At 44.1% G+C, this 27,963-nt stretch overlaps 1 protein-coding gene across 1 annotated transcript in view; it reads right to left on the bottom strand.

Moving 5' to 3' along the window:
* LOC124593834 overlaps positions 1 to 27,515 on the bottom strand; it is a 105,147-nt gene extending 77,632 nt beyond the window's left edge. The window contains exons 1-3 of the mRNA XM_047132182.1: positions 27,091 to 27,515; positions 17,179 to 17,428; positions 5,810 to 6,155 (exon numbers count right to left, since the gene is read on the bottom strand). Of these exons, the coding sequence (XP_046988138.1) occupies positions 5,810 to 6,155; positions 17,179 to 17,428; positions 27,091 to 27,515 (1,021 nt within the window). The remainder of the gene's footprint in view (positions 1 to 5,809; positions 6,156 to 17,178; positions 17,429 to 27,090) is intronic.
* Positions 27,516 to 27,963: the final 448 nt, after the last annotated feature.

The following is a 27,963-nucleotide window of genomic DNA, read 5'->3' as shown; positions in this document are numbered from 1 at the left end:
TCAGTATCCTCATATACTTTTTCTATCTCTTAATCTTCTGCTTGTATGTTGTCATGCACACCTGAATTATCGTTGGTTTGCTGCCGAATCTGGTGAGATGAATACTATCACTTAACTGTTGCCAGTAGCTCACTCTCTGTCCTACAGGTCGGACTGATGGAAGACATCGAAGCAGATCGGCGGCGGGCTGCTAGATTTGTTACCGGTGGGTTCGAACAACGCGTAAATGTTACGGAGATGTTTCGGGAACTCAAATGGGATTCCCTGGAGTGAAGGCGACGTTCTTTTCGAGGAACGCTATTGAGAAAATTTAGAGAACCGGCATTTGAAACTGACTGCCGAACGATTCTACTGCCGCCAACATGCAATTCGTATAAGCATCACGCAGATAAGATACGAGAAATTAGTCTCAGATGGAGGCATATAGATAGTGGTTTCTCCTGCCCTATTTGCGAGTGAAACAGGGAGGATGGTACATAGTACTCTTCGCCACAGAACGTACAGTGGCTTGCCGAGTATCTATAAAAGTGTAAATGTAGACGTTCCCATTCATGACGAATCCAACGCCAATCATGCCATTTTTAATGCTTTTGATATAACCCAATATCCATCTGATGAGAAATTCTTTTCTTCTTTCCGTTTCACTTCACTGACCGCCACTACATCTAGAGAAAGCCTTTTCAGATTTTGCTAGTTTCTCTACATTTCATCCTCGGACTCGATGAATGTTATCTCGTTGTTGGTTGGCCCGTCTTTTTCTCATGGTCACCACCCTCTTCGCAGTCCCCTCACGGAGTTCCGAGGGGGGAACTATTTTGCAGTCTTTTGCCAATTGAGAGATTATCATGACACTTTCTCAGTTAGAGGCCACGTGTCCTGTGGATACACATTATATAGCTTTAATTCAGCGGTGTCCATTGCCTTCAGCATCCTCATGCCGTAGGTCGTTGCTGACGCTTCCGCCTTTTAGGGGCAATTTCTCACCCGAGGGCAAGAGAGTGGCCTGAACCTCTGTCCGCTTCTCCTCGCTCTTTGACAAGTTTCTTGGCACAACAAGGATCACTTATTACGCCGGAAGCCCTCGGTCGCCATTTGCTGATGATTGATATTGTAGATTTAAGCAGTGAGTCAGTTCGAACTCTGGAATTTGGACGTTTTGATTAGTAGTCAAAAATCGTACCCCTAGACCGCGGGTCCATATTAAACATTGATTCTAAATTGTTTGAAGTTCATTTACTGGGTCCATATTAAATACTGATTCTATACTGTTTCAAGTTCATTTACTCTAAGATTTAGTTAAGTTGCTTAAACGCTATACCTTTGGGAAGAAAATAAAATTTGCGATAGAATTTTGTATTTTGTGGCTTACCCCTTACCGATCCCATCACCACGCGTTGCTATCATTTCACTAACTGATCACTGTCAACATCTACTCCTGGATTCGCTGCGGCATGGAATCAAGCAACCTCCGAATTTTATCCATCTTAAGCAGTTTCTTTGCATGCCAAAAATACTTGGTGCATCAGTTCGTAAAGATTTGTGGTTGGAAGCTTGTAGCAATGCGGTGTACGTCTCCCTATCGTATTCCAAAAGCGTCTATGAATGACAAACCACGCCACCGACAAGATGGTCACGAATCCGTTCGTACCTCAATGTGGTTTCAGCGTGAACTAAAGGGTGGGGTCTTGCTTTATCTAATTGGAATGCGCCACGTGGTATCCTCATTAGGGTTGGTAGGTAATATGTTTTACCTTTCTTGCTAACTCCCGGTGAGCATTCAGCCTCCTTTTAAGTTATCAAATGAGACCTCTATTCAAATACGAGGCCTGTTTAGAAAGTAAGCGTACGAGATTTTTACACTTTCTTTCAGAAAACGTGTCTTTGCAAGATAGTACAGGATATTGTCCATACCCTTGTTGACTTCCCACATAATCGCCTGCCCGTTCAATGCATATAGTAGGCCGTGGCACAAGCTTCTTTATGTCCTGCTCCCGCTAGCTCCTTCCTCCACTCCAGAACCTCTTTCTGCGCCCGCTCGTAGATTCAAAATTTCATTCCACTCAGGCGCCCCTTCAGGGAGGTGAAAGGATGATAATCTGAAGGCCACAAGTCAGGGGAATACGGGGGTCGGTTCAAAACATGCCAAACAAATAAGTCAAAGAGCGCATTGAATAAGGCTAAGGAGGACAGACTTTGTCACGTTACTAATTACTTATCTCCTCAATACTCCCCAGTTTTGTTTTACGCTGATGACCTCGATGTTGACCGCCCATAATCCCCCCCCCCCCCCCCGCCCCACCATTGTTTTGAAAGCTTCTTTTAGTTTCTTTAGGGTACTGTAATATCTTTGTGTATTAATGCACTTCCCTCAGGCAGACATTTGATCAAAATTACATGTTTTCAGTCACAAAACAATGAGGCCATGATCGTTTTGCACGAAATTTTGGTTTTAAATTTCTTTTCACATGGGAAATGACGCCACTATAATGACTGTCTTCTCGTATCAGGCGTGTAATGAGCCACTCAATTCTTATCTCTGTCGCAGTATGGCTCAGAAAAACCTCACTATATAATTCAAGTCGCCGGAGCATCTCGCGAGCGTTGCTGATCAGATTTTTCTTGTGCTGCTCTGTGACATGTTTTGAAATCCCATTAATCAGTCAAAATTGGAGGTTTTCCACTCCACTGTTGGCCACGAACAGTTGTTCTGCCTCTAGTACACTTCCTGCACCACTTAAACACACGCGTTCGGTTCGTGACACCTTCACCCATAAACCGTTCTGATTCGCGAAAAAATTCGGTATGTGCTATTCTTTCCGCGATTAGAGAGTGGATCATAGCATGTGGGATTTTTTTATCAACATGTTCCACGCAAATGAAAACTACAACGTGTCTAAGGCGCTGCAGTCGTGGACTGTGCGGCTAGTCCCGGCGCAGGTTCGAGTCCTCCCTCGGACGTGGGTGTGTGTGTTTGTGCTTAGGATACTATAGGTTAAGTAGTGTGTAAGCTTAGGGACTGATGACCTTAGCAGTTAAGTCCCATAAGATTTCACACACATTTGAACATTTGTTTGAAACGACAACGTGAGGTTACGTACTACCATGATTCTGCGATTCTCACTCTGATTATGGGGTACTCACCACCATTCAGGATCTACAACTCTCAAAAAATAAAAATCACAGCCCTTTTTGGTCAAAAACCACAACCATTTATGGTTGCGGTACACTTACTTTCTGAACATGCGTCTCACAATAGCTACCTAGACCATATTTAGAGTTGTTGGAGAAGTACTGGTCTCGAGAACTGCTACTTCCTATGATATTTCACCAGGTAGTCTACGGATTGGTTAGCGTTGATCTGACTGCCCCAAAAAAAAAAGATAAAATAAAAAATAAATAAAAAAAAGCTAGTCTCGTCGCTAAACAACGTAGTACCTCACTCAGTTGACTCGGGTTCTACAGCCTGCAGGTCTCTGTTGTCAGTGGTGATCAGCAGTGAACAATACATGAAAAATCGAGTTCTTCATCGATGTTGCAGTAATCTGTTCCCGACGGTTCGTGGTGGCACTCTGCCAGTATCCTCTGGTCAGGTTACTGCTGTTGTAATTTGTCTATTTGTCACAGCCAGACGTACGAAAATACGATGGTCTCGAGATGTAGTCCAACTGGAAGAATTCGTGCATACTCTTCTAGCCACACAGCTGTCCTGAGTCCATATCGTCATGAATGCTCCCATGGCACGAGACAATGATCCGATCCTCCTCAAAGTCCGAACTGTGTGAATAAGCTGAAAGTGGAGATACTTCTGACATTGTGTGTTGCCAGTAAAGACACATACGAAAGACACTATATACTCAAGTCATTCTTCACCTATACGAACGGCTATCCTCTGTACTGAAAATACTGCTAATAAGCTCACATAGTGATGAAATTTTAATCAACATGTCGTACAGGATGGAAATGCTGAGGTATTAGTTTTGCAATGCACTATCAGTTTGTCATAATGTAGCTCTACCTATTCCTGTTCGTGTAACATCTAGTGCACCCCAAGGGAGCTTAACATCAACGTATCTGTTCATGTTATACGTTAATAACGTAGCAAATAATACAAAGACCTCCGTTATTGCATGTAAAACGTAGTACGTGATGTGCATTATTCATATCAGTTGATAGCTCCACGATAAACAGAGAAATGGAAGCTCTGTCTCACGTTACAGATTCTCACCAACATCAAATTTGTCAGCGAATGGGCAGGTAAACAGTGGAAAACGCCAAAAACCTGACTTTCAGTAACGTTTGTGGTGTTACTGCTCTTGGATGGGTGACCGTCCTGGGTGCCATGCGCTGTTGCCATTTTTCTGGGTGCACTCAGCCTCGTGATGCCAATTGAGGAGCTACCCGACCGAATAGTAACGGCTCCGGTCGGAGAAAACCATCATAACGACCGGGAGAGCGGTATAGTGACCACACGCCCCTCCTATCCGTATCCTCATCTGAGGATGGTCCAGATGGGCCACTTGGGGCCTGAAGACGGAGTGCTTTTTAGGGTGTTACTGCTATGAAAATGCATTTCAGTCACGATTTGTACAAATCTGAGATCATGTGGGGAATTATGACACAGATAAAAAAAATGTTCAGATGTGTGTGAAATCTTATGGGACTTAACTGCTAAAGTCATCAGTCCCTAAGCTTACACACTACTGTACCTAAATTATCCTAAGGACAAACACACACACACCCACGCCCGAGAGAGGACTCTAACCTCCGCCGTAGGACACAGATAAAAATCCTGAATATGTTTCTGAAGGAAAACGTGTCTCAAAAATTGTTGTTACTCAGGTAAATCTGAATAGTTATTTAAGGAAGCAAACAACGTAAATCTGTATCCCTTAACACTGTTTATGTTAATTTACTTGACAGGCTGATGGCAGAAACGTTAATGGCTGTCGATAACATGATTTATGTGCTGTAGTAACTCAACAATAAAATTAATTTTGTGTTATGCTCAATAACAGAATACAGATTGAGGTTGTTGTTCTTTATTATTGAAAAAAAATTGATGATGCAAAACTTTAGTATTATAAACGGAAACAATTTGAACCTTTTGGGAGGTTACACAGAGCTGTTTCGTTAACCTCGTACTTGAATTTTTTTATATTTTTTGTGACCAAGTCCATCGAAAGATTCCAGTCCTCATTTAGGTCTTTGTGTTGTGTTGGCAGAAGAGCCAACACCGTGTTACGAGAGGAGGCCGAAATGCACGCGTTTTAGCTCACGCAGGCTGGCGTGAGGATGGACGAACTATACCGACGTGATGTCTGGAACACGACAAGGAATGAGAATTCAGAAAGCGGACGTAATTAGATACTTAACTTTCATCCATTAATGATGAACGTCGCTCTTGACGGTACATGATTCACAATATTGTCTGTTCAGAATAGTACTGAATATGGCGCCTTGCTAGGTTGTAGCAAATGACGTAGCTGAAGGCTATGCTAAACTGTCGTCTCGGCAAATGGGTGCTTATGTTGTCAGTGAACCATCGCTAGCAAAGTCGGCTGTACAACTGGGGCGAGTGCTAGGGAGTCTCTCTAGACTAGACCTGCCGTGTGGCGGCGCTCGGTCTGCAATCACTGATAGTGGCGACACGCGGGTCCGACGTATACTAACGGACCGCGGCCGATTTGAAGGCTACCACCTAGCAAGTGTGGTGTCTGGCGGTGACACCACACTTTGGGCGCCCCTTTCTTCTCAGCGACCTAGTAGGGGGCCTAATCCGTGCTAGTAGAGAACGAGAAGCGTGGCCCACCGAGCATCCTGTCGGAGCTCCTCCTGGCAGCAAAGAGCGCGGCGGTGGCGACGAGGACGGAGGCTCCGACGGCGGCCCAGAGGTGGGCCGAGAAGGGCAGCAGCGGCACCTGCCAGCCCGGCAGCGGGCGCGGCCGCGGCGCCAGGCACGTGATGCCGGTGCGGATGTAGGGCCGCGAGAAGTCCAGGAACAGGTACTCGTGGAACCACTGGTAGAGCGCGCCGTAGCCCGCGTCCGCCACGTCGGTCACCACCGCGCCCAGGATGCCGTTCCCGGAGCCGTTGTTGTCCCAGATCTCGCCCCATTCGTGCTCCGCGTCCACCGTCAGGCGCCAACTTGCGTTTACCTATAAGTGGGACGGTAATGACTATTTGATAAAAAAGAAGTATTTTCCATTTGATTGTTATACTAGTCGAGTACCAAACGGTGCACGGGTATGTATTTATTCCAATCTCCTATTATCTCTTCCTTCCTCCTCATTATCGTCATATCCTCCACCAAACCATCTCCATCATCTCTTCCATCCCAAGTCTCTGTCTTCCTCCTTCACTCTTGACTCTGCATCCACCACCTACTGCCCCTCTATCTATGTACTCCTCCCCCTCCTCCTCCTCTCCCTTATGTAGATCTGTTTCTTTCCTCTCTGTTCGTCCCCTCTTCTCTCTCTATTTCCACCTTTCCTCGCTGTCTCTTAATCAATCTCCTCCTCCCTGACTCTCCATCCATCTTCTCCTCCACCCACTCTCCGTTCATCTACTCCTACCCCTCTTCTCCTCCTGTCCCTCTCCCTGTTCATATCTTCCCCCACTCTCCCTACATATCTTTTCCTACCCCTTGTCTCTGCTCCTCTTTCCTTTCTCTATCTCCTCCTCTTCCTTCTCCTGTGAATAAGCCCCTCTGCTCTTTATATTCATCTCTCCCTCCCACCTATCTGTGGCCATTTATCCTTATCCGTCATTGTATGTTCCACCCTCATTTTTCTCTCCATGTTACAACTATCACCGCAATAGGAGGCTGGTGGTTCGCAACCCTGCAGTATTTCTTACCAGACTGTAACTAATATGTGTGCCAATTTTGGGTGAAACCGTTTCAGAGGTATTGAATGAGATTTTTACCTCTGGCTTTGCTCACGTACCCACTTACCAAACATATTCCTCACCTATTTAACATATTTTACATGTATTTCTACACATGCGTCACATCGATCTCTAGAACATTTCGCCTGGCCGTTTCATTTTCATGCAGCTCAATGTATGTGAGGTGATATCTCCTAACCTATGTGTCGTAAAACGATATACGCTCATGCTCATAAATTAAGGATGATGCTGATACATGGTGAAACACGTTCTGGTGGGAGGTTTGCGGGTCTAAATCACCTCGGGGTATGACCATGCGATGCATTTGACCTGCGGTCGTCGCACAGCGGCGCTGGCAGCAGTCCACATACGCAGAGGTGTGTTGGTGCATGTCAGAGTACGGTGAAGCGAGTAAGTGTACATACGTTTTGAGATGTGCTAATGGTGACTGTGAGTTGATATTGGCTCAAAGAACACATATTGATGACGTTAGGATTGGTAGAATGGCTCAAATGGCTCTGAGCACTATGGGACTTAACATCTGTGGTCATCAGTCCCCTAGAACTTAGAACTACTTAAACCTAACTAACCTAAGGACATCACACATATCCATGCCCCAGGCAGGATTCGAACCTGCGACCGTAGCGGTCTCGTGGTTCCAGACTGTAGCGCTTAGAACCGCACGGCCACTCCGGCCAGCGATTGGTAGAGTCCTAAGGCGACTGGAGGCTTGTCAAACACAGCAGGTCGTAGTACAGTCCCTCTGTGTGCCACTAAGTGTGATCTCAAGAGTATGGGAAAGATTCCAGCAGACAGGAAACGTGTCCAGGCGCTACATTACGGGACGTCCGCAGTGTACAACACCAGAAGAAGACCGATATCTCACCATCAGTGCCAGCAGACGACCACGGAGTACCGCAGGTAGCCTTGCTGGGGATCTTACCACAGCCATTGGAACAGATGTCTCCAGACACACAGTCTACAGACGACTGAACAGACATGGTTTATTCGCCCAGAGACCTGCAAGGTGCATTCCACTAATCCTGGTCACAGGAGAGCCCGTAAAGCCTGCTGTCAAGGACACAGTACAAGGTCACTGGAACAGTGGTCCCAGGTTATGGTCATGGACGAGTCCAGGTATAGTCTGAACAATGATTCTCGCCGGGTTTTCATCTGGCGTGAACCAGGAACCATATACCAACCCCTTAATGTCCTTGAAAGGGACCTGTATAGAGGTGGTTGGTAATGGTGTGGGGTGGGATTATGATTGGTGCACGTAGCGCACGCATGTCTTTGACATAGGAACTGTAACAGGTCAGGTATATCGGGACGTCATTTTGCACCAGTATGTCCGCATTTTCATGGGTGCAGTGGGTCCCACTTTCCTCCTGATGGATGATAACGCACGGTCCCACCGAGGTGTCATCGTAGAGGAGTACGTTGAAACAGAAGATATCAGGCGAATGGAGTGGCCTGGCTTTTCTCCAGACCTAATCAACATCGAGCAAGTTTGGGATGTTGTCGCTCGACGTATCGCTGCATGTCTTCAAACTTCTACGACACTTCAGGAGCTCCGACAGGCACTGGTGCCAGAATGGAAGGCTATACTTCAGCATCTGCTCGACCACCTGATCCAGAGTATGCCAACCCGTTGTGCGGCCTGTGTATGTGTGCATGGTGATGATATCCCATATTGATGTCGGGGTACATGCGCAGGAAACAGTGGCGTTTTGTAGAACATGTGTTTCCGGACGGTTTTCTCATGATATCACCAATACCGTGGACTTACAGATTTGTGTCGTGTGTGTTCTCTATGTGCCTATGCTATTAGCGCCAGTTTTATGCAGTGCCACGTTGTGTGGCACGACATTCTGCAATTATCCTTAATTTATTAGCATGAGTGTATTGGTGTAGGTATATTCGGTGGCAGATATGGATACTGTCCGCCAAAAGTGTTGTGAATGGGGTTGGTACTAAAGAAGCAATAATTTAAACGTCTTGCATAATGTGGGCGCTTTTCACACATCTCAGTGTTTATTACTTCATGTCTCCTGAACGGTGTGTCGTATGACTACGTAACGTTTTTGGTGAATTCAGTGGTATATGCGAATACCGTCTGAAAAATGTGACACTGGGCCAGTTAGTACTAGAGAAGTAATAAACTGAGACGTAACACTGCACAGACCTACATACAAGACAAGTATCTTAAAAAGGGTGTCCTATCCCTTAAGTTTATACCGAGAAAGTAAAACTTTTTTTATCGCTGCATGCGGGATTGAATGCGTTGCTACACGTAACGTGGTTAAGAGAGTGGGGCAGAGACGAATCATTCTAACGTAAGAAGAGAACCACTGACATAGTGATTCCGACAAATGGCCTGTTGCCTGGGATCAGCATCTCGGATTGCTGCCTTGGCCATCCGCGGAAAGTGGTTGAATGCCGGTGAATACACAAATGGGCTGCAAGACCTTGGACACACATGCCTCATTATAGAATGTGGAGGTTGGAGGGTTGCCCATCTTGTAAAGCGTGACAGACAACGATCTGTGGCAGATATGAGGACAGACAATAGCGATGGTTCTAAGACAGAGGTCACCGGCCGCTGGCGGCCGTGTATCGCTATGGACGGCGTTCACCTTGGCTTCCATGGGGAATGAAGTTGTGGATACGTTGTTGCGACTTGGCTCCGACTGTTGTGGCAGCAGAGTTCTGTGACTAACTTAACAAGAGATGTCATAGCGAGAAACCGCAGCATCGTGGAGCGAATAGGTATTTTGGCAGAAGAAGCCATGTTCAAGCTTAGGAAGAGCTGAATAATGAACAGAACGTTACTATATTATACTTAAAGTGTGCAAATATAACAAAATTTGCGCGAATTAACAGTACACGCAAAACAAATGACAGTACAGAGTGATTAAAAAAGAAAGAACAGATTTCAGTTGTTTACTACAGACAAATTATAAAAGATGGAAACGCCCATGTTACTGGTTAGAGAGAGGTTCAAAGTCGTAAGTTCGCACAGACGTTGTATCATATCCTCAACATGAGCGCTATGCATTGCTTGAGAAAAATTGAAACCATAGTCCCTTCCAAGGGCTCCGTGTGAACGCACCTCGGATACGTTTGACATTTTCATTGGACTTGTGTGGCCGGTCAGTTCTCTTCCCTTTATATATGTAACCAACTTTCAAGAGGTTTGCATGTTAGTCACGGATTTGCGTGTGCATAGGAGGCTTCTTGCTGAATCGACGGCGGAATGCACGTTGCATCTGAACAGTGGATTAACTTCACGTAGATTCCTCTTTACAATGATATAGGCAGTGTGTTTCTATCTTTCGTAGTTTGTAATGAACAATTGAAAAGTATTCTTTCTTTTTGAATCAACCGGTATTAATAAAACCATAAATACAGAGATTCTGTGTATACGTCTTCCAGAAAGACAATTAGTTAGATGTCATCCAAAATCTTCTACATAGCAGACCTCGAAGCGCTTCTCACCAATTCCATACACACAGTAACTTCCAATGCAATGCCGAGTTAAGATCTATCCCACTTCGTGGTCTCGATAACCACCAGAGTTTCCCATTGGCTGAGAGCCTGAGTAACACTTCAAAGATGCAAACACACTTTCGTGGTGGCAGAACGAGATAATCAAAGGTTTGCTGCAACATGGCGTAGTCTGGCCTGGAAAAAGAATCGTGTAACCAGTGTAACAAGTGACGTCCTAGCATGAGTGACGCAAGAAACCTCAGCATGAAGGGTAAACAGGTGTTTTTGCAAAAAAAATGGTTCAAATGGCTCTGAGCACTATGGGACTTAACATCTATGGTCATCAGTCCCCTAGAACTTAGAACTACTTAAACCTAACTAACCTAAGGACAGCACACAACACCCAGCCATCACGAGGCAGAGAAAATCCCTGACCCCGCCGGGAATCAAACCCGGGAACCCGGGCGTGGGAAGCGAGAACGCTACCGCACGACCACGAGATGCGGGCTGTGTTTTTGCAAGAGAAGCTCTTTTCAGGTTACTCTAACATTACAGTAGTGGACATCGACATGGTGAACTGTTAAAGGGCATATAAATAGAATACAGGACTGATGGTAGTTTGTTCAGTGTCGTTAGAACAAAGGCCAAGACTGAAGCAATCTTGAATGCAATTGATGAAAGAGATACGAGCATTGGTCTAAGTCTAAATATCCAAAAGACTCAGATCCCACATAAATCTGCACCTAACGCTGTTGCCATACATCCAACAATCACAGTCGAAGGTAAAATCCTGCGGAACATAGAACACTTCCCATACCTCGGCAGCAGCTTTCAGCAAGTGCAAAAACTGTTGTGAAAATGCGACACTGCCTCAAATGTGCCATTACGGCTATTGGTCGTCTTCGGATAAGAATGTTTGATAATCACGATATCATCATTATCACCATACTCTACTTATGCCAAGCTACTGTTACACCATCTCTTACAATGAGTGCGAAGCATGGACTACTTACAGAAGGCAGGTATGGAGTCTGGAAAGGTACCATCAGCGCTGCCTGAGAGGGACCCTAAGGATGAAAAGGCTAACATCAATATTCCGGAGAAAGCAAGCTCTTCTAACATTGAAGGCATGATCATCTAGCATCACCTCCATTCGACGGGCCGCATCGTTCTTACGCCTCAGTCCCGTCTACCAAAACAAATTATGTATCCCTAGCTGTAGATGGGAAAAAAACAAGGAAGTATCCAAAAGTTATACAAAGACGTATTAAGGAACAAGATGAAAAAACGTCTAACTGAAACTGTCAAATGGGAAACTACTGCACTCAATCGTCCTGCATGGTGTAGTAATGCGTGGGAAGGAATTCAGAGGGTCAATAAACTGAGGCGGGAAACAGAAACTGACAAGGGAATTTTAGGAAGCAACTGGAGCTGCTGAAGATAAGCAACACTACGCACCCAGTCACCACCAGAAACAACTTTCTGTCAGCAATGTAGAAAAGTCTGTAACTCCAGGTTCGGCCTCTACAGACAAAGATTTCATAGAAACCTAATTTCGAAAAACACAGTCATACATTTCAGCGAGTGATAGTTCCTCACATCACAATAGTATAGAAATGGCTTCTGAAAAGAGAAATTACTAAATGAGTGGCGAACAGCCGGGGAAAGACTAGAGCAGTGATTTAAGCGGTGTAGGACGTCAAACGGGCCGACTTGGAGCAGGAGAGGCACCTCAGGACATTTTAATTTCCAGTGTCTATACTTTTACAAATAAATTCGTAAAACTTTCTCAGCATCACGAAGAAGGATTCAGGATCCACACTCATTGCAGTGGAAGTTCTAAAACATAACAAAATAAATTTTTTTACGTGTGAAATTTCATCGTTTTTTACTTACTAATGGCTTCATTGGTTGCTATAGGTATACTTTTCTTCACAAGTTAGAGAGATTCTTCGATGAATTTTGCGCAGCATACACACCATACTTACAGGTGTATGAAACTCCATAATTTATTTAATTTATGAAAAAACGAACGATCTTTTGTATTTTAAACTTCACGTTTAGAAAAAACACAAATTTTGTAGTTAATCACCTCAATTTTTACCACAGTTTTTAATACTTGGAACGGTATATACTGGATAAGCTAAATCTATGTACTTGTACATCACAGAGTTTATGTGAAATATGATATGTGTCAGGTCACAAGCCTTTGAAAATACGTGGTACATAGCAAGTATATACGTGCCCACATATATGCATTACGCGCAAAGCATAATTAGTCCATTACGGCCTATAGAAGACGCCGATTCCAGTCACGTGATGTTTATTTCAGCCACGGTCCGACGTTTCCGCTCAGAGTAGCTGTTAGCAGCAGTCAATGCTTCTGTGCCCTGTTGTTGTACTATTGCATTGTAATAATATTAACAATTATTATTACGAGGATATAGCTACTTGCTACTCAATACATTTTCCGTAGAGCAGAGAAAGGCCAAAACTAGTAAAAAAAAGCGAAATATAATGCGGTCTGCCTGTCAATGAATCCGATTAAACATCAAATCTCTGACAGCAATGCGGCCGGAAAAAGACCCAGCAAGAACGAGACCAATGACGGCTGAAGAGAATCGTTCAACGTGATAGAAATGCAAACCTTCCACAAATTTCTGCAGATTTAATTGTTGAGCCATCAACAAGTACCAACATGCGAACCATTCAACGAAACATAATCGGTAAGGGCTTTCGGAGCCGAGGGCCCACTCGTGTACCCTTGATGACTGAACGATACAAAGCTTTACACCTCGCCTTGGCCCGTCAGCACCGACATTGCACAGTTGATGACTGGAAACATGCTGCCTGGTCGGACGAGTCTCGTTTCAAATTATTGAGCGGCTGGACGTGTACGGATATTGAGACAACCTCATGAATCTATGGACTCAGGATGTCAGCTGGGGACTGTTGAAGCTCGTGGAGGCTCTGTAATTGTGTGGGACGTGTGCAGTAGGAGTGATATGGGGCCCTTTATACCTCTAGACAGAACTCTGACAGGTGAGACGCACGTAAACATCCTGTCTGATCACCTACATCTATTCATGTCCATTTTGCATTCCGAAGGACATGGACAATTGCAGCAGGACAATGCGACACCCCACATGTCCAGAATTGCTAAAGAGCTGTTCAAGGAACACTCTTCTGAGTTTAAACAATTCAGCTGGACACCAAACTCCCCAGACATGAACATAATTGAGCATATATGGGCTGCCTTGCAACGTGATGTTGAGAAGAGATCTCCAACCCCTCGTACTCTTACGGATTTATGAACAGCCGTTCAGGATTCATGGCGTCACTTCACTTCTGCACTACTTCAGACATTAGTCGAATCCATGTCACGTCATTTTCTGGCACTTCTGTGGGCTTGCGGGGGCGCTACAGTATATTAGGCAGGTGTACCAGTTTCTTTGGCTCTTCAGTGTATAATACGATATAAGTTACTTTGAAAAAAAAGAAAAAAAACTGGATATTTGCTTTTGAAATTCATTAAGAGTCGAACATCTGCAAATGACTCGTACAGAAGAGATCTTGCTCATATTTAAATGCTCTTTTGGAAGGAATATTTTCATTGTAGATTTGATTTACAGATATGAACTACCTTTTGGCGCAAATGTAGAGGCGTTGGGTTGCAATATATTATTTTCATTGATTTGTTTTTGAGTCATCAGTCTTTTTAATGGTTTCATGCCCCACCACGAATTCCTCTCCTGCGCCAACCACTTGCAACCCACGTCCTCAAATATTTGCTGGATGCATTCCAATTCCTGTCTTCCTCTACAGTTTTTGTCCTCTATAGCTCCCTCTAGTACCTTGGAAGTCATTCCATGATGTCTTAACAGATGTCCTATAATCCTGCACGTTCTCCTTGTCAGTTTTCTTGCCATAATCCTTTCTTCTCCTATTCTGCACACAACCTCCTCATCAATCAACCACCTTATCAATCCATCAATCCACCTAATTTTCCACATACGTCTGTAGCACCACATCTCAAATGCTCGGATTCACTTCTCCTCTGGTTTTCCGACAGTCCTTGTTTCACTACCAATAATGTTGTGCTCCAAACGTACATTCTCAGAAATTTCTTCCTCAAATTAAGGCCTGTGTTTGATACTACAGACTTCCCTTGGACAGGAATGCCATTTTTACCAGTGCTAGTCTGCTTTTGATGTCCTTCTTGCCCCGTCCGTCATTGGCTACTTTGCTGCCTAGCCAGTGGATTCCTTAATTTGATATACTTGTGACGATGAATCCTAACGCTAAGTTTCTCACTGTTCTCATTCAATCCACTTCTGATTACTTTCGTCTTTCTTCGATTTATTCTCAGTCAGTATTCTGTACCCATTGGACAGTTCATTCCATTCACTAAGGATAGCAATGTCATCCTTTCACCTTGAATTTCAGTTCGACTCCTCCACCTTTCTTTTATTTCCATCATTGCTTCTTCGATATACAGATTGATCAGTAAAGGAGAAAGATTGCGTCCCTGTCTTACACCCTTTTTAATCTGATCACCCTTATTATTCCCTCTTGGTTCTTTTATATGTTGTATGTTACCCTTCTATCGCTATAGCTTACCTCTAGTTTTCTCCGGATTTCGAACGCGTAGCACCATTTTACAATTTAGAATACTTTTTCCACGCTGACAGTCGTATGAATGTGTCTTAATTTTTTTTAGTCTTGCTCCCATAATCAACCGCAACGTCAGAATTGCCTTTCTAGTGCTTTTGCTTTCCTAAAACGAAACCAATCGTTATCTAACACATCCTCACTTTTCTTTTCCATTCCCCTGTATACTATTCTCCTTATCAACTTGGACGCATGAGCTGTTATGTTGACTGTGCGATAATTATTGCACTTGTCAGATCGTGCAGTCTTTGGGACTGTGTGGATATTTTTCCGAAAGTGAGATGGTATATTGCCAGACTCATACATTCTACATACCAACATGAATAGTCATTTTGTTGCCACTTCCCGGATTGCGTTTAGAAATTCTGAGGGAATGTTGTCCATCCCTGGTGCCCTATTTGATCTCAAGTCTTCCAAAGCTCTCTTAAATTCTGATTCTAATTCTAGATCGGCTATCTCTTCTATGTCCACTCCTGTTTCTTCTTCTATCACATCAGACAAATCTTTCCCTTCATAGAGGCCTTCAATGTACATTTTCTACCTATCCGCTCTCTCCTCTCCATTTAACAGAGGAATTCCCGTTGCATTCTTAATGTTACCAACCTTGCTTTCCATTTCACCGAAGGTCGTTTTGACTTTCCTTTATGCTGAATCAGTCCCTCCGACGATCAAATACTTTCCGATTTCTATACATTTTTCATGCAGCCATTTCGTCTGTGCTTCCCTGCACTTCCTATTTATATTCCTCAGTGACTTGTATTTCTGTATTCCTGAATTTCCCTGAACGTTTTTGTACTTCCTTCTTTCATCGATCAACTAAAGCATTTCTTCCGTTACCCACGGCTTCTTCGCAGCTACCTTCTTTATACCTATTCCAGCTTCTCTGACTTACCTTTTGAGAGATGTTCATTCCTCTTCAAATGTACTGCCTGTTCAGGTATTCTTCGTCGCTATTTCCACAGCCTTACAGAATTTTAAGCGTGTCTCGCCATTCCTCAGTACGTCTGTATCTCACTTCTTTGCATGTTGATTCTTCCTGACTGTTCTTTTAAACATCAACCTAGTCTCCACCACTACTAAATTGTGATATGACTTTGTTTCTCCTCCTGGGTAAGCCTTACAATCCAGTGCCTCATTTCGGAATCTCTGCCTGTCCATGATATGATCTTCCCCTATCACCTGCCCTTTTCCAAGTATGCTTCCTCCTCTTGTGGTTCTTGATAGAGTATTCGCAATTACAAGCTGAAATTTCTTACAAAACTTAATTAATCTTTCTCCTCTCTCATTCATTGTCCCAAGCCCATGTTATCCTGTTACCTTTTCTTCCACTCCTTCGCCTACAATTGCGTTCCAGTCGCCCATTGTAAATTTGCTGTTACCCAATGAATTATAGTAATTTTTTTAGTCCAGATATGGAGTACACAAAACAATATAAATGTTTTCTTGATGAATGATTCTTTGTTACGTTCTATTACACTTCACTGAAGCAGTGTATAAACTACTGTATAAATAAATAAGGTGTCCCAGGAAGAATGGTAAGTTTCAGGGATCTTCGAAGCACGGTATTATAGTAAACATGAGCCTTGAATGGTTACTTAGACCAATGAACATGTCTTTATCTTCGATACTGTGGAACAAATTTCTTCTAATGTGAGCTTTTTACTTTTCTCCGGAGGAGTTAGTACGGTCTAAAAAAGAAAAAACAGTCCAGTAAACATGGGCTCTAAAACGCATACCTTAAAAGCTATGAAGACTTGTTCAGTAGAAGACACGTGTTTGACGGTACTAAAATGGACTAGTGCTCATAGCTCTTAAGGTATACATTTCAGTGCCTATGTTTATTGAATGTTTTTCTTATTTTGGTTCATACTGGTGCTCCTCAAAACATGGAGAGCAAAGACCTTACTGCACAAAAGATTTGTTTCATAGTATAGAAGATGAAGCACTCATATGTCTTCTGGTATGCATAGAGCCCACGTTCATCAGACATTTCGGGTTAGAATGGTCATTCCTGTCATATTCCTGTGTACTGAACACTATTCGTGGGACACCCAGTGTAGATTCCAACAAAATCAGATCTGAATGCCCTGAACCAACCTGCAGAAAGTTGTGTTGACCCTGGCCGCCACTGACCTTCTTGGCAAATTCCAGCAGTATTCGCGTCTCCATGCCGTCCTGTGTGCCGGTGGAGTCCTCCAGCACGGCGTACGGCGGGTAGTGGAAGGTGGCGAAGGCCAGCTCGCGCCCCTTGAGGTCGGCCAGCTTGTCTGGGAAGAGGTCGGCATCCGACGGCGCGATGCCGCAGCCTCGCACCCACCGGGCCAGCACCACCTCTTCCCGCCACGTTCGGCGACCGATGAACCTCAGCGTCACCAACTCGAAACTAGCAGGGAAGAATGTACATGACATCCTTCAGTAAGATATTATATACCAGGCGGTTGTAATTATAGTGCAGCTCCCCGCAGACGTTGAGTGTGGACTGTAATTATCGTATGGCAGCGAAACTTGGTAGTTCCAATTCTTGGCCACCAGGTGCAAATATGGCGCTTTACAGCAACTCGTCGACATCTTGGGTTCAATAACCAATAAAGTATGTGGTGGTGAATAATACAATCAACATAATGCCTTTCTTACTTGGTTGAACTTTTCTGCTTAAGTCCCATTGCTAATCCATTACATATGGAAACATTTCTGCACGTCTTTCGTGCATTCACAGCGTCAGAGTTGCACCTGGTGGTCAAAATTGGAACTAATTTTCCCAACGTACATCGATTTCGCATTAACGCATTAGAATATCTACCGACTTTCGCTGCCACATTATAATTGCAACCCACACTGGACCTCTCTGAGAAGATGCTCTTTCATTATAACCACCCGGTATTATCTATACTATCTGCTTGCCAATGCAAAAAATAGAGAGAAAATTTATCTGCAGTTTACTGCAGTAATCCACATCCAGGTAAAATGAATTACTAGACAAACAGGGAACGTAACATATACGTTATTTATCAAACAGATATCTAGAATGGCTTGTAGTTTGAAGGTAAGGCCAGTCAACACGAACCATCTCAAATATATACAATTAACCACTGAGCAGCCTTTCATTGTGAGTTTATGCGTTTCCAGCTCATACTGTAGCAATTGTATCTATTCTTTGATACATCTCGGATGGCGTGCTTTCCACGGCTGTAATCAGTAGGCCGGTACACTCTAACAGTATTCCTCACTGTGCACCAAAGCTAAGCCTCTAAACCAAGTAACCGACGTGAGATAGTGTCAGTGAAATACGTTTCACAAATACAGCACAGAACACTTTCGCACCAATTACTCCGCAAGGTAACTTTAGTCAGCCACTCATGTTGTAGGTTATCGTCTGTTCGTAGGCAAGTGTTATTAATACGGCCCTGCGAAATGGGAGCTGGGGCTGCAGATAATTCGCGCAGTAAAACACAGTTCCGGAAGATATGCCTTCGTGTTTGTCTAACCCAACCTTGGCCAGCAATGTAGCCGGAGCTCTCCCAAATCTAGAAAGTTTGGATCATTATGGGGAACCCACTCCCACAACCGGCTCAGGACGTTGACCATCTAGCGCGCCATTTGGACTGAATTTAGCACAATATCCCTCAGCAGGACATCCAATAACTCTTTCAGTCAATGCCAAGGCGCATAACTGCTTGCGTAAGGGCCAGAAGCGGACCCACGCGTTATTGACTCAATTCGTCAAGCTCTTTCTCTTCAATAAATCATCCAGTTTTCCTTATACTGTAATCAGTTTTTTGTCTGTACATGTGCATCACATCTATCGACGTCCGTCCCATTCGGAAAATGCCTTCCTGGTGCCTCACATTTTTTGTCTTCTCAAAGTCGCGACTGAACAGCTTTCTTTGCTAGCTCGTGCATTTCCATCTCATGCAGGTGCAATGGTACCTTTCCTTTGATAAACCTCTGATGAAATATTTTCTACGAACATTGTCTGTAAGGTCAGACCATCTAACAGTAATACTGACGGTGCGCACTACCTATCTATGTCTCTTAACCCTACCAACGATCTGGAACAGAGTCAGTAGAATGTGATCCAGGAATGTAGCAAAGAACATCTTGCCCATCAGATACTCCGGAAGGTAGCGTTAGTCAATCACTCATATTGCAGGCAGTTAGTCTGTTCCGACGCAAAAGCAATTTCAAATGCCCTGGAAAATGGGCATTGGGGTTACTGATACAGTACACTCTAGAGAAGTCAGCCTACAACTAATTAATATAATGAACGTTTACAAATATTTGAATTTAATAAATTTAACGGCAGTTAAGTGAACGAACGTGGTTAACAGTCTTACCGTTCTTAGATATTTTGTGGGCTTAGTTAGTCCACGGCTATCGTATTGTGCAGGCCGGAAGGGCAGGCCTTTGTAGTGGGCAGTGGAATCGGATGGCAGAGGTTAGGAGACCAGTAGTTAAAAAAAAATAGCTCTAAGCACTAAGGGACTTAACAGCTGAGGTCATCAGTCCCCTAGACGTAGAACTATTTAAACCTAACTAACCTAAGAACATCACACACATCCATTCCCGAGGCAGGATTCGAACCTGCGACCGTAACAGCAGCGCGGTTCCGGACTGAAGCGCCAATAGTTCACCACCAAAAGGAGTAGTCCACTGAGTGGATACCTAGCAGTCGACGGACGTATCATCATGGAAACCTTACTGCTAAAACGTTCATTTGTTCTTCATCATCTACAATAATCGTGATGATACTTGGAGAGGATAATATCCCCTAGTCGTAAGTGGTTGGTGACCTGCGAGTACGTGCTGCTGTCAGCAGACGGTCCGGCGGTGTGGAGTGTCGTGGGACCAGTAGAGTAATGGCCGCAGCGATTCGGTGAGGTTGCTGATCACAGCAGAAGCTGGCAACCCACAATACGAGCTAGGGGTTGCACAGCTTCACACAACGGAGCATATTTAAGCGTGCACGATCACGTCATTGACCCAGAATGACTGAGACGCAACAGCAGCACCAGTGTCTGCCCATACGACTCGCATACTTACATACCATTGTAGATCACCCCTCGGAACTGGTGTCTGACGGACTTCAGTCCTTTCCGCTGGACATGAGGAGTATTTGTAAGTGTCTAGACCATCCTCATTTACTGAACCATTTGTTTCTGTCAAGTAAGCCAGAAGGGAACCATAGCTCGGATATGAAACAAGCAGGTCACTCACGCGCCAGTAGCTCTGTCTGTCTGCTGCATCAATGGTGCAGTGTCGGTTGTAATTATTGTATTGCAGCAAAATTTGGTCCATATTCTCAAGTGTTAATGAGGAACCGATTTACGCCGGAAAAATTTCAGTTCCAATTTTGGCCGCAAGGTCCACACCTGGCGCTCTGAATCCAAGAAAGATGTATAGAAATGTTTCCATATGTGGTGGATTGGGAACCGTAAGTGGACAGAAAAGGCCAAACAAGTGAGAAAGGCATAAAGCTTATTCTATTATTAACCACGGCTTACACAATTTGTTCGATGTGAACACCAGAGATGTCGGTGAGATGCTGCATCGGTAAAACGACAAGATCAACAGTTGCTCGCAGCAGTTCCGGTGGACTTCAGCAGCATGTTGCTGTATACTGGCCCTCAGACCAGGTTGAGACCAATCATGTACCCGGTAAAGGCGTTGATTTAGATATTCCTAGAGCCAAAAGTTTTGTGGTTTCAGATCAGGTGATCTTGCAGGCCATGAATCTGGAAAATTTCTGGAGATAACACTTTCGTGAACGGTCGCTTTAAGCAGAACATTCACTGAGCGAGCGACGTGAGGTGCTGATACCTTACTGAAAACAGAGGTTACCACACCTCTGCACTCTTCCAAAGCAGGAATCGCACGTTATGTGATGAAGTCTCCATAACGTGAAGAAGTGAGGAAAGCCTCTCTGTGTGTATTCTCTTCAAAGAAGAACGCGGTTTAATAGTACCACAAGTCCGACATCCGTGTGTGCTCATTGTACCCTTTAGTGTAAAATGTGCCACATCATTCCGCAGAATATTTCCCGACCTCATGTCATCAACTTCGGTCCGTGCCAGAAACCGAAGAGCAAATTCATAAAGTTGCTGTGCATGATGAGCTTTCAGTTGCTGCTCTGTCTCGAGCACCAGTGTAAATCAGTCCGTGAAACTTTCCGTACTGTTCACCACGCGATGGACGATGCTTGTGACATTTCACGAGCACTAGCAGTAGCCGGGGCACGTGCTGCATGATCAGTTACCACAGCAGCCACCTTATTAATAACTTCCACCGGGTCAGGACACTTTCCTCCTGCAGATACCGCACCAAGCTCACTCTGCTTTTCAGTTTCATAATCGTCTTCTTTAAAACCAATTAATGACATCAGGCCCTTCCTCAGACCTTTCAGAGGGCGATACTCTCTCAATACAGCACTGTTATTACTGCCGTCCACATAAAACAGATTCAGCAACAGCAAACGATTTATCTTCCCGATAGCCATTCTGTTCACTAATGTTATGGCTTTGTCAAGTGACAGCGTGTATCTCGTACCCTCATGTAAAGCAGTGAACAGCGCCAGTTTTGCACTTTGGCGTCAAAAATTAGTATTAATTTTTTTCTAGAGTAAATCGGTTACGGATCAACGCCTTACCGTATCTACAAATTTCGCTCCCGATACCATAATTAGAGCCCACATTGTACCTTCGTAAGTAGCTGCACTTTATTTGTAACCACTATGTATTACGCCTCTGGTACCTCCGCTTGGCCAGAGCATGGTAACCGCTTCGACGCTTTGGGAGGTAGTATTTCCCACATCAGAACCTAGCCGCTGATGTAACTTCGCTTGAGCGTTCCGAACTTACGGACCTCCACGGTGTCTTGCATTAGCCATCGAAGTTGTCTCAGTTTTACATATCTGTGCTCAGTAAATTATTAGCGGAAGAACGGTATTGCAGGTGTATTACCATAGACTACATTTGTAACTTTGTCCGGAAATTATATGACAGTTCATCATATACGAACAGTGTTTCCACCGTAATTAAGTTATTAGCAAAGAAATGCTACTCATTCCAAAATAAATGTGAGCTGCAGCAGAAACCCATCGCTGCTGTATTGGGGCGAGTCAGCACAACAATTATGTGTAATGGTACAAGTCTGCTGGTAGGTATTAGGAAATAGTGTCAGCTCTTTCACGGAAAGATAAAATGACATTTATCACTCGTATCGAAAAAATTGGAAGGAACTAGTTGTTTCCTGAACATGGTCCAATAAACCGAAAACTAGTTAGAAATAAAGAATAATCAGTAGAACAAACACAGTTTACTTGTTATTCAACATTAAATATGGAACTTTTCTATCGAAAAATGACGGAAGAATCCATAAGTAAGGAACTATTTCTGATTTCCAAGCGATCATACACTATGTGGTATCACATTGTCGTAGCATTGAGGAAACAAGCATACAACACCAACTTCGTCGCTTTAGAATTTGTACACTTTCAGAAGAAGTGGAATCGCAAGTGCGCTTATCATTTTCATATAATCTGAAATCATCAGTTTCGGTAAATATGCACCGTTCGCATCACATGCAGATTGCTTGTTTGGCACGCACTTTTTGTGCACGTTTACGGAAAGGAGTCCATGAGTACTATCCGAAATCAGTGGTGATAAAGATCACCGTTTAGGTCAAAGTTGATATCGTCTCACTTATAGCTTGATACTGATTAATTTCTACATGAAGAAAACAATATGTTTACCATCTGTTGACAGAATGCAGTCACCGTCGCATGTTAAGTTCGCCTGATGGCACTGTCGCACTCACAAATGGACATGTAATTTTCCATACAAATAGGTGGCTGCATGGCGGTAACCTATGCGAAAATTACAAATTGGAAGTCTAAGAAACCTAAACCAATCGCAGTTTCGAAATCAAGCGAAGACCTGCCTCTCTACCCACCATGCCATGAAATACTGAAGACGTTAATTCTCAATCGCATCGAAGATGGCATTGACAAAATAAGCCCAATCGAGCAGGATGGCTTCAGAAAAAGTCCTAGTAGATGCAGTCGGGTGCTAAAATTTGTAGCATTAGCAAATTAATGGTTTTAGAGAGGCAGCAAATCGGATGCTACTATCGGGATCTGATGCCAGCTTACGGTGAAGTATGGGGAGGAAGTATGGTGCGAAAGTATGATTATGTAGTTCCGTGTCAGACGCTAGCACGTTTACTCATTAGCGTGCTCTGCTAGATACATTTTTAGTTTTTCTGATTGGAGAAACAATCAGATGGAGAAGCCGTACAATGGTCTACCTCAAAGATGAATAATGAGTCCCGTTCTGTTTAATTTTTATGCTGACAACCTTCCAGCTACTAACTCAGAGAAAATTTAGTATGCACATATTTTTCTTATAAAAATGTCGAAACTAATACATCAAACATTGTGCGGCACCAACACTCGCCGTTGACGTTACCGTATTGGGTGAGGATTAGGAAAAGGTGGCTCCATCGAAGCCAAAGTAAAACAGAGGCTGAATTTTCTCCTGTTGAGAAGACCGAAGGAGCGATCTGTTCTACTTGCTAAAAACATTCAACAGTCAAAATCGCATAAATGCTCATTTACTTAAAACAATATAAAACGTTTGTCATAACTAAAACATTTAAAAAGCCTTTTATAATGTACTGATTTCTAGCCACATGTCAATTTGGTGTGAGGTCGAACGTGAAATGAACACTTTTCATAACGAAAAGATTTCGTAAGACCTGAAGATTACAACACAGTCTGTCAAAAACCGGTTACTTTAAATAAACAAAATTTTATACGATCTGGACTGTTGCATGATTTTAGCAAACAGAGGTATCACTGTTCCTTGTTACACGGGGCACTTGATGGACTCGAAGTAGTTCAGAAATACTTCCTAAAATATCTAAGCTTTACGCACTGCCGGACATTTAAACAGCTTGGCTCTAAATACTCTCCAGAAAACAGCAGCAGCAAGTGCAGGTACTTATGAAATGCTGAACTTTCACTTGTGTATTCAGTTTCCAAATGTTGTGACCCTGTATGGGGAAACAGCACGTACAAATGAGAAAGATGTATGTCTGAATGATGCCCACGGCACTGTCATATCAGTTCTCTTTTCAGCCATAGCCTGTCCTATCCAATATTATTTCTCCAGATCTCAGAAGGAATGCCGTCAAGCGACAAGTTCATAAGAAGAGTCATCGTAAGGAAGTTCGAAATAAGACTCTCTAGAATTCGTTGTTGGTACGCAAAACAACTAACATCGATCTCCAAGTAACAGACTTTTTCACCCGCCAAGAAGTGGAAAGAACGTGTTTAAGCCCTGGTCGAAGCTAGAACGGCAAAGTAATTCAGAGTGCAACGAATAATGTTGCGGGATTTTATCTTGGCAATTGAAAATTGACGAGGCTCAACCACTCCCACACTGGCAAGGGAGTAGTGGGCTTTTTTCGTGTAAGCAGGTTCATTGTGAAAGAATTGTGGATACTTTCGGTAATAGTTGGTCTTACGGGGCAGCTGGAACTGTAAAGTCCATTTTCAAAAGGGAACAAAACAGCAGGACAATTGCTTAGCCCACAACATTTTATAGGGTACACGGCCGGTTTCGGAACTGTTACAGTTCCATTATCTGGTGTAAAAAATAAAATCACTTAATCATTTGAGTTCATCCTCACCCCCATGGTTCCCTCACAACATTGGCGTGAGGATGTCCTCAGATGATTAAGTGATTTTATTTTTTACGCCAGATGATGGAACTGCAGCTGTTCCGAAACCGATCGTGTACCTAATAAAAAGTTATGCATTAAGACCTGTCCTGCTGTAGTCTTCATTTTTCACAATGAACTTTCTGTAAGGAGGAACAGACAATTAGACATACGGCAGAGTGTCATATACTCTGCATTTGAAGGTGATCTGAGAAGCATGCATGCAGTGACACAGAGTGTTGTGAAGTGCGCCAGACTGGCACTAAGGAGGGGAAAAATCTCAGGAAGTGAAGGCATCGAAATGTCGTATGGACACACATCAAATGCCATCTGCCAGAAGCCTACAAATACCTATACATTTTGCAGCTGGACATGAAGCACGAGCATGTAAAATATGTGGTAAGCGAAGAGCACACACAGAGGCGGGAAAATTTTGTAAACCAACCTGAATGGCTTCAATTCCATCAAGGCACTCTACACGCGGGATACATCCGTTCATCAGATACACTTCTGGTACTGTGGACTGGAGAAAAGTAGAGTTGCGTAATCTGGATGCAAAACGAAGGAAACTCATGAAAATTCACCATGCATTCCGCTCTCTTAGTGGCGTCGATGGGCTTTACTGCCCAGAACATCACGTGGTGGAAGACTCTTGTAAGTGAGACAGCCAGTGAAAGAAGAGAAGCATGCATTGGCAGACTCTGTGAAAAGCAAAGAATCAGCTCTGAAGTCAACAACAATAACAAGCCCATGGACGTGTGGCTAACCAAGAATCAACACCGAAAGCTGTACGCCAATGCCGAACTGACAGCCTGAGCAATAACGCATTGCAAGGGAAGTTTTTGGAGAAGATTAAAAGTAAAACAGATAAAGGAAAGACCAGGTCTGGCATGGCTAACGGACTACTAAACAAGAAAACCGAAGGACTGATTGGCCGGCCGGAGTGGCCGAGCGGTTCTAGGCGCTACAGTCTGGAGCCGCGCGACTGCTACGGTCGCAGGTTCAAATCCTGCCTCGGGCATGGATGTGTGTGATGTCCTTAGGTTAGTTAGGTTTAAGTAGTTCTAAGTTCTAAGGGATTGATGACCTCCGCAGTTAAGTCCCATAGTGCTCAGAGCCATTTTTTTGAAGGACTGATTTATTTATGCACAGGAAGAAGACATCAGAACTAACACCGTCTATGCTAGAACTGAGAAATCAGCAAAAGACGCAGAGTGAAGACTCCGCAAGGAAGCTGACGAAAAAATTACACGTGTTTTTTTAGTCGTTCCAAAAACATAGCTCACAACGATTGCAAGCAGACAGTGATGTGAAGCTAAAATGGTTCAAATGGCTCTGAGCACTACGCGACTTAACATCTGAGGTCATCAGTCGCCTACAACTTAGAACTAATTAAACCTAACTAACCTAAGGACATCACGCACATCCATGCCCGAGGCAGGATCCGAACCTGCGACCGTAGCGGTCGCTCGGTTCCAGACTGTAGCGCCCAGAACCGCATGGGCCACTCCGGCCGGCAGTGTTGTGAATCGAATGGTCCACCGGTACCTATGTCAAAATCCGCCGGTGATTAAAAAAACCTACGGGACCAGAAGCCAGTAAATGTGGTAGAAAACGAACATGCAAAATTACTGTGGTACTTCCGAGTTCAGACAGGTTGATTGCTGGAACATAGTACACCAGACTTCATAATTGGGGAGAAAAATAAATCTTGCACCATTAAAATTGCCCTCCTAGGTTATAGAAGAATCGACGGTAAAGACTTGGGATGCTTACCAGATACAACGATTTGAAAATCGAACTACAGCTACTCTGTCCGTTTTGAACAGTTGCAGTTCCGTCATCTGGCACTAAAAATAAAATCACTTCATCATCTGAAGTCATCCTCACGCCAGTGTTGTTATGGAATCATGGGGTGAAGATGAACTCAGATGATTTGAGTGAAATTTGACCGAATGGTTCTCGGCACGCTAAGTGCAGTTCCAAAAATCTGGGTCGCCGCTTGAAAGCGATTGGAAATGGTGAAATATCCGTGCTATACTCAGGTCATACGTTCGATTCCTGCTGGTGCCAGGGATTTTACCTTGACTGGAATGGGGTGCACTCATCCTCGCGATGCCAATTGAGAAGCTACTTGATCTACTAGTAGCAACTCCGCATCACGAAAGTGGCAACGGTGGGTAGCTTGGTGTGCTGATCCCACGTCACTCCATAGCACATTCAATGATGCCATTAGAGGAGGATTCCATGGCGGTTGGTCGGTGCCGATGGGCTCTCCATGTCTTGTGGACGGAGTTTAGGTTTTTACTGTGAATGAAGAGTGCTTACCTAACTCCATCGTCCAACAGTCTGGCCACCAGGGTGTCGGGCGCAAGCTTGATGTCTGTCAAAGCGAACAGCGAGTCCGTGTCGACAGGTTGGAGCCTGGATGTTGGCAGCACCAGCAGGCGTCTGTTGGCGCGGCGCGTGGCATGGCGCGACGCTTTCAGCAGGGCACCAACGACGCCAGCGGCGTCGCGACAGCGCACCACGACGCCCAGGCAGTTGGCGTCCAACGCAGACACCAGCATGGCGTCGTCAGAGCCTTCCATTGTGACTCGCACTGTGGTCGTCAGCGGCGTGACCACGTCCAATAGTATGTCTGGCGAGTCCGATACTGACGCGACGCATGTGAAATTGCAGAAATGTCCAGTCAGAATGTCCAGTGTCATTTCCCGGAGCATCAGGTCAAATGGGGCCGCGTCGTGCTTCATCTGTAGCACGCAATCAGTGCAATTCATCAACGCAATCGTGGACAATACACGAATCAATCTTCTATCCATAATTGCTAGCACTTCGATGAACAACCAAGTTGTTGGTTTCAGAAAGATGGTTGTACAAATTACTACAGGAGTAGGTGTGTGGTGCTAGCTCCCCAGTAATGTGGATGAATTACACAGGTGGTGACAGAATTGTGTAACCAGTAGGACATGTACGTCACTCATCTAAGCTCGTACGTTAACTTATATTTTGTGAGGAGAAGGTTCCTGCTGTGTGGTTGAAATTATATTGTCTCCTTTCTCCAGATTTCTTTTGATCACTCTCAGAGTAAACTATGTCTCGTTGCTACGGTAACAAACGTGACAGAACGAATATATCTTACTCTCCGTGCTCCAGATCAAGGCTCCCTCTGTTTCACATTGCTTTGCTATAATTGCTCTT

The sequence above is a fragment of the Schistocerca americana genome, chromosome 2 (assembly GCF_021461395.2).
Source record: "Schistocerca americana isolate TAMUIC-IGC-003095 chromosome 2, iqSchAmer2.1, whole genome shotgun sequence".
NCBI classification, from domain to species: domain Eukaryota; kingdom Metazoa; phylum Arthropoda; class Insecta; order Orthoptera; family Acrididae; genus Schistocerca; species Schistocerca americana.
The sequence above is the reverse complement of the archived record's forward strand: the minus strand, read 5'-3'. Positions and strand labels throughout refer to the sequence as shown.